Source organism: Myripristis murdjan, chromosome 6 (genome assembly GCF_902150065.1).
Source record: "Myripristis murdjan chromosome 6, fMyrMur1.1, whole genome shotgun sequence".
Taxonomy (NCBI): Eukaryota; Metazoa; Chordata; class Actinopteri; order Holocentriformes; family Holocentridae; genus Myripristis; species Myripristis murdjan.
The window spans coordinates 22,572,625-22,586,724 of NC_043985.1; the positions used below are offsets into that span (position 1 = coordinate 22,572,625).

A 14,100-nucleotide genomic window follows, 5' to 3' on the forward strand; every position below is an offset into this window, starting at 1 on the left:
GGAGTAATGGAGAAAAAGAACAAAGGTAAGGGGCAGATAAAAACTTTTTTTTTTTTAAATCCATTTTCTGGCTTACATTTTGCATCTTAGCTATCTTCACCATGCACAGCTGCTGAAAACAAAATACCAGTTGTGAATGATTAAAGATGGTTGAGAGGAAAGACAGAGATGGATAAAAGAGAAGCAAAGGGGGAAGGAGAATAAGAATAAGGAGTTAGGTAACACGAGTATAAGAGAGTGGTGAGGCAGACCATTTATGTCAATGTCTCCCTCTGTGCTGAGAGATGAATGACACCCATTAGCAGTACAGCGAAGTTGTCTAGTTGTCTCTTTTGATTTGAGCCAAAAGAGGCTCAAATCATAGAAATGGAGTTTTGGTGGAGTTAGATATGATGAATGACAAATGATGCCCCTGCTGAAATTATATCTCTATCTATTTATCCATCTATCTATCTATATTTTTTAAATCTTTGCAAATAACCTCCCCATCATTCTGACTGCTAATGCAACTTTACTCTCCACTACTGCCAAATTTGCCCATATTTACCCAGTTTCAATAAAGTAGTTCTGATTTCCGATTTTCTAATTTCTGATATTTGCTCCACATTTACTTCCAGTTGCACAAGGCAACTTTTTTTGTATAGTTTTGTTTCATTTTTTTTTTTTTTTTAAAATACACACTTTAGTCTAAATCACAAACCGGGTGCACAGAGAAGAGTATCTACCCCACCACCACCAGCATCATCACTTTATCACGTCATCATTTTCGGCATCATCACTCCAACCTGACAATAAGTGACAATTTGTGTCAGAAAAGTGCACAGATACTGATGTCACAGTACAGGATTTCTGGGTAATGAAGTCCTTCAAATTTTCAAAAATTCATGCTGCCTCCGGGGCCTGCGAGAGTATGAAGTGATATCATGCAGCTTCAAGGTCTAGATAGGGTTTCATCTTCATCTGAACATTTCCACTGAAGAAATGCTTGTTAAGGGGATCTTACACAGAGACACAGGAGTACACACCTAGAGCTAGTAATTTTGTCGACAAAATAAACCCTAATGAACACTTCAGGCTACCTAGTTAACAACTGGAAATACTGCAACAAGTCAAGTTGCAGTTTACATCCATATCAGTCCAGACTTTGTAGCAATGATTTTAAAGGAATTTAACTGAATGTATTGTGTAGTATATTTTTTTGTCAATATGGAAGTTATCACTATAGTGACATGTATGATTCCAGTGAATAATTTCCACTGAGAAACATTCTGTCTTCACTTAGAGACTATTTGTACAGAAGAGCACAGGGGACTGATTGAGAGCTTTGTCACATGGTGCAACGATAATCACCTGAAGCTCAACATCAGCGAAACCAATGAGCTTGTGGTGGACCACCAGAGCAACAGGAGACCGCCTGTCCTGGTTGTCCTCCAGAGGGTGGACTCATACACTACTCACAAAAAGTTAGGGATATTTGGCTTTTGGGTGAAATTTATGGAAAATATAAAAAGTTCACGCTACAGTGATATTATATCATGAAAGTAGGGCATTTAAGTAGAAGCATACACTGGTGATTTCCTCATCTCAAACAATTTCTTGAAACAAAAGCCAACAACAGTGGTGGATATACCACAACAAAAAATGTCAGTGTCAATAACTTGTCATGTGCCCTTGAGCATCAATTACAGCTTGACAACGACGTCTCATGCTGTTCACAAGTCGACTTATTGTCTGCTGAGGCATGGCATCCCACTCTTCTTGAAGGGCGGCCCTCAGGACATTGAGGTTCTGGGGTACAGAGCTCCGAGCCTCTACACGGCGACTCAGCTGATCCCATAGGTTTTCTATGGGATTCAGGTCTGAGAAAGTGCAGGCCACTCCATTTGAGGTACCCCAGTCTCCAGCAGCCATTCCCTAATGATGCAACCTCGATGAGCTGGAGCATCAAACACCTGATGTGAATTTTGCCGTTAAACTCCTTGTTAGAGAACAGCAACTTGTGCAAAAAGTACTGAAACATTGAACAGTTGGACATGTGCATTCAAAAGTTAACAGAAGGTCACATTAAGTTCACCTGGAAAGGTTATAATGCATTTTAGGTTCATCCTGAAATTTCACCCGAAAGCCCAATATCCCTAACTTTTTGTGAGTAGTGTAAGTACCCTGGAGTCCAAGCCAATGAAAAACTGAACTAGACTCACAACACTTGCGCCGTCCTCAGCTAGGGACAGAACAGACTGTCTTCGCTGAGGAGACTCAGAACACAATGATGTTGACCTTTGATCTTTTGGACAAAAAATGTTATCACTGTTATCTTATCTTATCAGACACTTGTGTGAAACATTGTCATATTTGGCATATGAATTCTTGAGTTATGGCCAAAAACATGTTTTGAACACCAAAATTGAACAAGAGCATCCTTGAGTCCAAGTGAACCATTGTGCCAAACTCATCGGTTAAGAGTGCATACCATGTACCAGGGCTTAGTCCTGATCGTAGCGACCGGGGTTCGAACCTCAGGTCCTTTGCTGCATGTCATCCCCCCTCTCTCCCCTGCCTTTCCTGTCTATCTCCACTGTGACTCTCGAATAAAGCAAAAATGCCGAAAAAAATAATCTAAAAAAAAAAAAGAAAAAAGAAATTTCCTCAAGGCATTCCTGAAACATCTCATTTACGATAATGGGATGTATGTACGGATGGACAGACAACCTGAAAACATGTGCATTATGTCCTTTTTTTAAGCCTTTGCACCAGTGACAGCTGTGGCCGGAGGCATAAAAAGTGGAGATCATATTTAAGACAGGCATAGGAAAGGAAGTGTGCTTAAGTCAAGATCCGATGTCTGATTTTTGGTATTTTCATGGCCAGAGGCACGCATAACACTTGTGGCATAGTTGGAAATGGGTGGGATTCGGAGAAATTATCATCCGGTGTGGGAGGGGCTGACATCAGTCATGGTCAAAAAAAGCAGCTCCTTGTATTCCCTTTAAAAATGCATCTTCGCCACAACATACTGACCCGAAATCCAGACCAGCCTCTCCCCAGAGGAAACTGATGTTCTTATCCAAGTAGTGCACCTACAACATGCTGCAAAGGGCCAATGATGATCCTTTTCAAACTGAATTCAAACTCATGAAGAAGCTGGAAGCCCAGTCACCATGTTTTCTGTGCATAATGATGTACCCCAATAGTTTGATTTGAATTATAAAGCAGCCACACACAGAGATACAGCTAACTCTGTAGTACAATAAAAAATATTCTGTTTGTTGACTATAGATTGTTTTACAACTTAATAAAGGTCCATTAAATTAGTAATATATGCACCCAATATTGTGACTACTGCTAATACTGTAAGTGAAACAATTGTCTAAATTAATGATTACAGAAACTCAAACTGCCCAAAATAATCTTGTTTATAAGACTGAAATTCTTATTTTGCTAAAAATGTCAAAAGAAAAAGTTCCTGGCCCACTAATGTTAAGTTAAAGCAGCATTATGCAAATTTGCTGAGGGTTAATTGAAGTAAGGAGCCTTCAGACTCAACTGACAAAAAATATGCAAAAATATGCAGTATTCACTTCAATGACCTTTCTGGCAATCCTTTAATCCAAACAATTACAACTGTTGTTTGTCGCAACCATAGGCTTTTCTCAGTTGCAATTAAAGGTGCAATGCTTCAGGCAATACTTTGTCAAGGACACATACAGCTGCTGCACTCCAGCAAACTCCTTTCCTTCCTTTCCTATCCTTTTTGGATAAGGATAAGGAGTGTGGGCTGGTGGAAAAGGGTGGGGTGGACACAAACTTTTGAATGGAGTTGTGTGAATGACTGCATCCATGAATACCCAGGATGTCACCATCCATCTCCTTTACTACGAAATGATTTGCACCACATAAACTTGGATGCTGTGCAGAGAAGTCTACCAAGTTAAAGCCAAACAGTTTGGTGTGCACAAGAGCAGATTAGTTTGTGTATTTATTCAGCAGCATCCTGATGCTAGTAGTGCAAAACTCAATCAAGGCACCATCACTGGAAGAGGCATGTGTTAATAACAGATACTGGTGAGAATCAGTTCTTAGTCTCAACCTATCTGAGTTCTACCTTGGTGGCCTCAAATACACTAAAATCAGACATTTGTTATGCATGCAAGCATGCAAGAATTTATATCAAATGCAAACATGAAGGGGCTTATGTGATTTTGTAGAGGTGCATCTCCAGTGACAAAAGCTATGAAAATATCACCGAAAATGATAGTGCCTTGCATCACTGTATTCACCTGATCTGAAAAAAGATGGGATGGTACAAGCACACATTTTGGTCATCCTTGATACAAAATCTGCTCCGCCCAGCTGGATTGCCACTGAAACACCCCCTAGTGTGTCACTTCCCCCACTTCGGTGCAGTCAAGTTCATAGCGAGTCAACAAAATACCAAAGGGGCGTAGGCGAGGGAAAAACCTGTGCATGCCTCATGGAAATACCACTTCTCCTGTGGATGGTGCCACTTTGCACAGATGAAGTTGTATTTTCACAAAAATAGGGCCCTAAGGCTGTACCCCATATGAAGCATCAACCCTCCCTTTTTTCTTGCTGAAATGGAGCATTGCCTAGTGTGATGTTTGCATGGGGCTTCATTCTCCTTATCCAGGCTCGAAACACAGCAGGAGATGTGTAATCCTACTTCAGGCAGACTATTCTAGTGTAATCTCTTGCTTGCTCTGTGGGTACACACGTGTCACTTTTTGAATGCTCCATAAAATACTCCAACTGTCAGAGTCTGGCCATCCGTCTTCTGCATCTCTGTCTGTCAGTTTGCCGTGCTTTCTCTGTCTGTCTGTCTTTCTGCCTGTCGCTGGACGAGGCTTTATGTCTCTCTGCCTTTGTCCATATATCTGACAGTGAATCCCTGTAAAACTGATGTTTTGTTGTGCATCTTTACACTCCATAAGCACATTAAGGGGAGTCCCTTGGCAATCTCTGTTATGGGATTACGGCTTGTGGGCATGCGTACAGGTGAACATGTGTTTGTGACTCTGTTGTGCGCATGCATGTGTGTGTGTGTGTGCTTCTATGTGTGTGTGTGTCTACGCACGCACTGTGTGTAATATGGCTTTGTTCACAGCCGGAGCTTCTGCAAAGCCTTTGGGGAATTCTTACTGCTCTTCCTTTCTCTTCTTCTGTCTTCATTTCCCCTCTCATTCTGACCACCCAGCATGCAGTGCCAGAGCTTCACTAAGATACAATGGGGCATTTCAGCCAAGCAGCGGACAACAATGAAGTGAATAACAATGCCGGAAACACAAAAATGCCACCTTGGCTTTGCCATCACTGTCTGCTGGGAGAATCAAATGGACACTTAAACTAAGCCACCTAAGCCAACTGAGTACCTGAGCGTGAGGAGGTGGTGATTGACTGTGGAAGTTTAATCTGCATTTTGCTATGCCATTAGTAAGGAATGTCTCCAGTGAAAATGTGAGAGCAGGAGAGAGGGGGGAAAGAGTAGAGGAGTGTTGACACAGAGGCACAGTAGTAATGAAAGCTTAATGTTGTGTTGTTACATAAAAAATGTCACATGGTGTCCTTCGGTGAGTGTGATCTGCCGCTGAGAGAGATAGAGATGAGGCAAAAAGTAGCTTCCCACTTCAGCTGATTCCTAGCCCTGCATTTATATGAAGTTCTAGGCCATCATCCTCTGTTTAAGCTAATTTTCACATAAGCATTCATGGGAATAGTCACTGTAATGCAAATAAAGTACTTTTTTTTCTAAACGACTCAATACAGGTATACCTAAAAGAATTGCTATGGGACTAGTTTGAAGAACTGCTCTCATGTTCTTGCCCAAAATAATTATGGCTGCTCAAACATGACAAGCTACTGTCTGAATCACATAAGCAGAGCTTGAAAAGTATACACTTTAATTAGATCTGGACAGCTGCTCTGTTCAATACCACCTTCTGCCACAGACAAACAAACATATATATAGACACATAACTGCATACACACACACACACACGCACGCTCACACACACATAGACACATACACATATTTCAGTATAATCACAATGATTCGCATTATGAAGAAAGGAACAATACATACATTGAAACGGGGGGGTAAGGGATTGGATAGGATCAGCAGTCTGCTGTCTTTCAGCCAGTAAGGCCGCAGCAGTGCACAATGATAGGCTACATCTGTATGGTTTTATTATGAAGAATGAAGGACAGGACTTCTCATTCTGCCTGGACACTGAACAAAAAAAATGAGAGAGAGAGAGAGAGAGAGAGAGAGAGAGAGAGAGAGAGAGAGAGAGAAGGGGGGTGGGGCAGATTTCACAGATCAGGTAGAACTCGCTACTCTCTACTTTGTGTCTTCTTCTCTGTGTCCTCTTTGCGAATTTAAATGCCTCGTACAACCTTATTGGTGGCTGATGCCTTTCCCTCTCTCTCTTTCCCTGCCTCTCCTCCCCTCTCCCTCCCTCTCTCACCCTAAGTGGCCAGTTGTCAAAGTCAGCTGAAGCCCAGTTAATGAAGAGGTAGATTTATTAGAGAGACATCAGTGCAATAGGAGGGGGAGAGAGTGAAACCCCGAGGAACCAGCAAGGAAATACAGCCAATAACTGTGCATACCAGAGACGGAAAAAACAGGGGGAGAAAGAGGGAAAAAAAGAAGCAGGAGAAGAGGAAAGAAGGGTTGAGGAAGAGAGAAAAGAGGGACAAGTTGAGACATTAAAAATAAACAAAGCAGAAAGCCATAAAGCAGACGGAGAAGAGAGGGAGAGAGCTCCCAGTCAGAGAAGAGGGGGGAGAGGCAGCTTCCCTCTCTTTTCCTCTCTCCAGCACTGGCTACAGAGCAGTCTCTTACCGTCTGTTGTAGGTCTGGGATTCCAATGCGGATGACCACCGTGTTGCCTGTCGGTTCCTCCATGGGTCCCCTTGCACTGGTGCTCCGCTCTGTACCGGGACGGAAAGCAGGAACACCGACAGGAATGGGAATGCCGCTGTCCTCTTCCCGGGAGCTGCCGCTGTCAGTGCTGGCCCCCTGGCTGCCGTTTGCTGCGTGTGTGTAAGGGTGTGTGAGTGTGTGTGAGTGTGTGTGTGTGTGCTGCTGCTGCTGCTGGTCCTGCCGTGGAGGGCTGGGTGGCTCATGTTTGCCGGCTGCCGGACGCAGAGGCATGCTCCGTGTGAGGGGCTCGGTCTCTGTCTCTCTCTCTCTCTCTCTACACATACACACACACACACACACACATACACACACACACACACACGCAGCGATGGCTCTCGCTCACGCTACACACACACACCTCTTGCAGCATGCATCTCTCGCCTGGGAGAGGAGAAGAGAGGGAGGGAGGGAGAGAGAATGAGAGTGAGGAAGGGAGAAAAGAGGGGTGGTATAGAGAGTGGGCAAAGAGGAGGGGGCAATAGGGGATTACAGAGAGAGCAAGAGGAGCAGGGGGGGCAAAATAACAAAGAGAAGATAAATAACAAGGGAATTTGCAACTAAACCTGAGAAGAGATGTAGAGATAAGGCAAACTGGAAAAAAAAAAAAAAACACAATCATAGGATAGTATGGAATTATTTAACTCTAATTTGTGATTTGCCCAGTAGATACAGTGGATGCAGTTCCAGTCTCTAAAGAGCACAAAGTGGATAAAAGCTAAAAGGAGGAATAGGGCAGCAAGATGGGATTAATTAACATTTGCACAAAATGTTGGTATCTTTACTAAGTATTTTAGTGCATTTGAGTAGTGTTTGACAGGAACAGTGTTACCTAATTAGTCTTGGTTCTCAAAGAAGGGATAAGGCCATTGCACAAAAGGCAACAGAACAGTTGGATATTGTATATACTTTTTTTTATTATTATTATATGCAGTTAATGCAGACTCTATGAGAAAACCTGAGGTAACTGCGCAGCTCCATGCTATTGCTACGGTGTGAAAGCGTGACACTGATGCTGTAACAGAAATTAAAATACTGTTGCTTTGGCTGTTGTGTGGTGACGTTAGTGCAGGAGAGGAGGGAGGGGGGCTGCTGTGGGGTCAGATCAATGCTGGGCAGGATCTAGCCTTCATGCTTCACTTTCTCTCTCTGTGGGTTTGTTCCTCCCAGGCAAATACTGTGACACAGAGATTAACTAACTGGAGATGAGGTTTTTGTGCGAGTTTATTTTTGTTCTCATTGACGGGTTAAGGTTGAATGCTATCTTATTCATGTATTGTTTCATAGCGTCAATGTTGGAAAGACTTCTGCGACTGTAACTGTGATTAAGGGCTATACAAATAAACCGAATCAGCGATTGTCATTTTTGTAGAGGACGTCCTTCAGATATTCTCACCAGGCAACATACTAGGAATGGACTTATATTTCCACAGATTGCTGGTACCAGCTGATATTAGCTTTAAAAGGCAATATCTGTATTGGTCCAATATTATTTTTACTGTGATATTTGGTTGATTGCGAAAGTGGCACGTGTGGCCTCTTTTTCGGCTCTTAATGCAACTGTAAAATTAGCAACTGAGTAAAAGTAGCATAGTCTTCTGTTTGAAAGCACAGTTATATTAAGACAGACATGTTGCAAAAGTTCTGCACCTGCATTTGTATTGTGTTACACATATTTGTTTTCATATTTGGTATTATGGCATTTATTATATAAGTTATCAAGATCTTCAAATCATGTATCAGTGAATCCCTAGAACATACTGAAGGTACTGGCCTGTGTAGTTCATGCTGTCACAATAAATTGAAGTCAGAACTCTAGATTACAGCGTCCATGCTCATCACAGAGGAGACGAGTACATGACCTCTGCGTGGTGGGCAAGACAAATACTTCAGGGCTTAAGCGGCAACTGTTACACTGTCCACCATTTGAACAAGTAAGCTCTTCAAGCAAGGAAAATGAGCAATGAAACATTCGTGGCAGGGCTGTAAAATATTAATTGTGATCTTAAGTCGGTGCCTTGCTTCATTGTGTTCTCAGTTCCAGCATTGTTCAAGCTGACCTGACAGCCCCCGAGACAGTATTTTGTTATGTGTGGAATTTAAAGCAAGCCACTTCAGGGAGAACACAAGTGATGAAAGCTCTCTAGCGGCCCTTACACAAGTCAAACACAAGCACTTACGCTGACACACACATGCAGATTTACGCACACACATGCATACACACAAGCACACACATCAATACAGAACGCAAAGACATTTGTGCACACTAATCTGATGTCAACATTGTTCTGCAGTTTGTCCTCTCCTCAGGGGACTTCGGAAGACATGGTCCGCCATCGGTTCCAGTTTTTAGATCGTCAGCATCCCTGTCCCCCTGGCAGACGCATCTCTCACTCAAAAACGCTATTACATTCACTTAGCAGTTCTGGAGAACATGTTCCCAGAGCTGCAGAAAAAAAAAATATTTTATGACTTTAAAAGGCAAGCCAAATACTAACTAATGCATAGCCTCAACAAGAGGAAAGTTATGCATATAAAATACTTTCTGCTGCCTGCCTTATGTATTTTGTGAGTTTATACTGGTATTAGCTGATGAAAGATAGGCAGTCCCATCATTTCACAGTGCAATTCCTCTGTGTAGTAATATTTGTTTCTGTGTGTCTATGTGCACTTGCATGCAAATGTGTGTGCGTATACATATGTATGCTCAATTGGGAGAAATAGAGTGAGAGAGAGAGAGAGGGAGAGAGAAAGAGAGAAAGAGTGTGAGAGAGAGCAGGAGAGAGAGAGAGAGAGAGAGAAAGAGGGAGAAAGAGAACGATAAAGGAATGTGACAGAGAAAGAGAGAAAGACGAGAGTTTCTGCCAGTGGTTCTTCCTCTTGCAGTTTGCATGTGTCTCGGTCCATTTCTTATAATTAATTTTAGCCAAAATATTACCTCATTATCGCAGAAAGTCCTCTGATTCCTGCTGAGAGCTGCTCAGAGAAGACTTTAAAAGCAGATCCTGCTGCTATCCTATATGCACCATGACCTTGTGGAAAGACTTAACTGACATCGGAGTCTCGCAACAGATACTTGTCCTAATTTGGAAGCACTTGCTTGCTTTTAGTTGAGGTAAACAGAAACAATGCAAAGACATATATTGTATGACTAATACCATCTCAAGTGTTAACCAGAGTGCAGTTCAAGTGTCATCGTCCTTTGTCATTAAGACATGTCAGCTACACACTGCTCTCACCCACCAGAAGGTGAAATGAGCATATTTTCACCTGGTGGGTATTTACCCTGCCAACAGAGGCCTTATTGTCAGGAAATGCTCTGCCACTGCTGGACACTCTGTGCAATCCCATTAGCACTGGTGAGAGAGCACGACAGGTAGCACTATAATACACTAGAGGATTTAGCAGATCACTCTACTTGCATGCCATTTCAACCATCCAGGACTGGAGGGCATGAAAAATTGATTACTCTTACCCAGAGCCCGTGGTGTAACTCTGTATTCATATTATACAAAGCAATTCAGTGCCCTTACAGTAGTTAGTCAAATGGGTCTCCACGTCTCCCAAAACTGCCACAATAGGTTCCCACAGTCTTTTACCAAATTACAACATACTGTGACATGAGTCTCTATTAACATAAAAAGGTATTTTTTTCATAATTTTCGAAGTCAGGGCAGTATGTACAAAAACTGTAAAACTGCAAAATTTGCCTCATAAGGTATCAGTAGACAGATTTCAACAACTGACTCATTATAAATGAATCATACCAGTGCATGAATTTTAGATTTATTTTTTTTTTTACAGATTATTTTTTGGCATTTCTGCTTTTTTTGACACTCACAATAGCGAGAGATGGGAAAGGGAGGGGAGAAAGAGGGGATGACATGCAGCAAATGGCCTGAGGTTGGATTCGAACCCGGGATGCTGCGATCAGGACTCAGCCTTACAAAGTAGCGGCGAGCTACCAGAGCACCGCAAATTTCAGAATAATTATTTTATCATACATTAAGACGTATAAAGTTCTGAGAGTGTGGCAGATGGGGCTAAGATCTCCTGCCAATAAGCAATAATGACTTCCCCTAGATAGCTGTGGCAGGCCAGGGAGGAATTTCACCTTACTTGCATCATGCTAGGATAAACTGAGTGAGTAACAGCACTTGAAGAGATCATCTCCATGCAGGGAACAAGTTTTCTGTGTGGACGAATTGCAGGAGAAAAGACAGGGAACAAACAGCAATGCATAATACAGTGTAAGAACTGAATATCTGTTACATGCTTAACAGACCTGGCTGACGAAGGAGAAACTGTAATAAATATACGGAAAGTACAGAAGCACCTATGGCTTAACACTGCAGTCCATATTCTCTGTTTCACCCCCCATTGCTTGGGAACATTATAAGGGTGGACCAGAATTATAAGCAGACTAGCTCCTATGCCTCAGCTAACAACTTTTGCCTCCCCTCTCTTCAGCTCAGATCTGTTTCAGCACGCCCTCCCCTTCCCTCTCATCCCCCTCTCTCTCTCTCATAGCCCCGTCTTTTGCGCTCCGGCCCAGTGAAAACAAAGTGAATAATTCATGACCATACAGAGCAGTGTGCATGGCACCAGTACAGTGCATGCGTATATATGAAGCACCCACTAGGCTTTAAAGGTCCTTGCCATAGAGCTGACAACATTTGGAGATTTACAGACACAACAGCAGGCCCTGGTCTGGCCCTAGCCGTTAGCCCGTCTTACCTGTATCCTGCTAAACTCTTGCACAGTGAGAAAAAAAAATATGGCTGGGGCAGAGGAAGGGAAAATGATAAAAGGAAGTGGAAGGCTGGGATGGCATGAAGCGGAGAGGGTCAAAGAGGATGCGCCTGCGAGTCAGTGGGCCAAGAAAAAAGTAGGGAGAAGGTGAGGATGGAAAAGAGAGAGAGAGAGGGAGGGAGAGTGAGAGAAAGAGACAGAGAGAGGGAGAGGATTACATACAGTCAGCTCTGACAAACCAGCCACATAGCCTGTGGCCTGGAGTAAATGTGATAACTGTTCACGGACCCCATCAGAGTCTGCTTCACGCTCCTCTACACCTGGTAAAGCAAATGTCATGGCCACTCACAAACTGGAGTCACCTGGGGCTACATTTATTCATGTACACACACACACACACACACACACGCACACACTCACTGTGCACACCCATACACACACTTAGTCTTTCTATCCTTTTAAACATTTTGAAAACATTTTAATTTATTCATTATCTCATCTTCCATTCTCTCAATGCTCCCTTTCATTCATTCTCTCTCTCTCTCTCTCTCTCTCTGTCTCTCTCTGTCTCTCTGTCTGTCTGTCTGTCTCCCCTTTAATGAATTTGAATGAGGATACTCCATTGATGAGGATGAGAAGCACCAAACAAAAAGCAGGAAAGTGATTTTAGCTGACTGCCACGGTGCAGGCAGTGTTAGGAGTGTGTTATCAGGCCACCAGGTTTATTAGGCTGATTTCTCTCATTGAGTAGAGCTGACCCAAGAAGAGGGAGGGGGAAGAATATCACATTTCCAGATACCCAGTCCATACTGCATTTAAACTCTAAATTGCCATGGCAGTTGTTATATTACATGGTGGGAGTTAAGTATCACGAATCACAGGATTTCATTGATAGTGGTATTGACCAGGGTTATGATGATCATGATATTTTGCATGCCTATCATCGTCCTCCATGCAAAGCATTCATGTAAGTAAGTATTGTGTTATTCCCTCAGATAGATTCCTTCAGTCAAACCTTTCCATCTGTTGCTGTCCCACTGAGCATAGGCTATTGGGCGATGCCTCAAATGTTTTGCTGGTGCCTTTTTATTGCAAATTCAGCAGATTGGATATAAGCTGGTTCTCCATTTCCAGCCATTTCATCAATCCATTTTCATTTTTTCAAATCCAAAATGGGCCCAAATCGGTGATGTTACCTTTGGTTTTCTATCAAGCTCCATCTTGTCACTCAGTGAGAGAATCAGAGGTCACCGACAGTTCAGATTTTGATGTTAGTTTTGCTGTCGGTGAAAGCAGCTGCACTGTCTGCCTCACAGATGGACTTTTTCAGTTTATAAGGGTGATAAATGCCTTGGCAATGATTAAAGAAAGGAGGGAGGAGTGTCTGTGCAATTCCCTAAAATTTGTGATTCAAAAATACCCCAGGCCAGCTGGATTTGTTACGTCACAACTCCGAGAGCCAATCCCGTCAACTGGCGGGGTGGTGCTTTCCATTTCATCTGCACCAGCCCTGCAAACGGCTTGAAAGTTTTGATTTTCGAAAAAAAGCAACAAGACAAACTCGAAATGGCTGCTTCACGATCAATATTAGTGTAACTAAGAGATTTGCTGAGAAAATATTTTTTTAACATGGTTAGATTTTCAACTACAGTACAACTTTCACAAGGGTCACTTAGGGACTTCCTGGTTCTTTGTACGCAGAGCTGTCCCACACGAGTGTTTTGTTTTCAAAAAAATCAATAACACCAATTTGAAATGGCTGCCTTACATGAACTATATTAGTGTAACTAAGGGAATTCACCGGAATCAATCACTTTTTCACATGGATAGATTATCAAATATGATACGAGTTACAAGCCAGTGCACCAGCAGGCACGGGGGGTGGGTGGGGCGGACGTAATATTGATGAACAGAGATGACTTTTGGATGATCGATCATCCAATTTATAAAATGATCTGCAAAGCCCTATTATTGACCAGAAATCCCTCGTCTATATCTGTATCACATCTGGCCTCTCATTCCCACTCTCCCTCTCTCTCTCTTTCACTAACATGTGTACACAGTTCCTCTCCCGTCCTTAAATCACACACAAACACACACACACACACACACTAATCCAGCTCACAAGGATTAGCTTCTCAGTGTAAACAAAGCGTTGCCTGACCCATCCAGGGCCCCGGGGCCACATGCAGAGGCCCCATATGGAAAATAAGCCATGCGCTAAAAGCTTTTGGAATCAATACCCTACAGTAGCTGCACCACATCCAATGCCACTGTCTCTCTCCCAGTTCACTCGAGCTGACACAACAAACAGATGTGCCCGCCCTCTCTCTCTCTCTCTCTCTCTCTCTCTCTCTGTCACACACACACACACACACACACAGCTGACACACATGCAAACTACTGAGATA

General features: G+C 42.8%; 1 protein-coding gene across 1 annotated transcript in view; it reads right to left on the reverse strand.

The window, feature by feature from the left end:
- shank3a (SH3 and multiple ankyrin repeat domains 3a) overlaps positions 1-14,100 on the reverse strand; it is a 227,419-nt gene that overhangs the window by 175,670 nt on the left and 37,649 nt on the right. The window contains exon 4 of the mRNA XM_030053211.1: positions 6,860-7,321. Within this exon, the coding sequence (XP_029909071.1) occupies positions 6,860-7,222 (363 nt within the window). The 5' untranslated portion in view covers positions 7,223-7,321. The remainder of the gene's footprint in view (positions 1-6,859; positions 7,322-14,100) is intronic.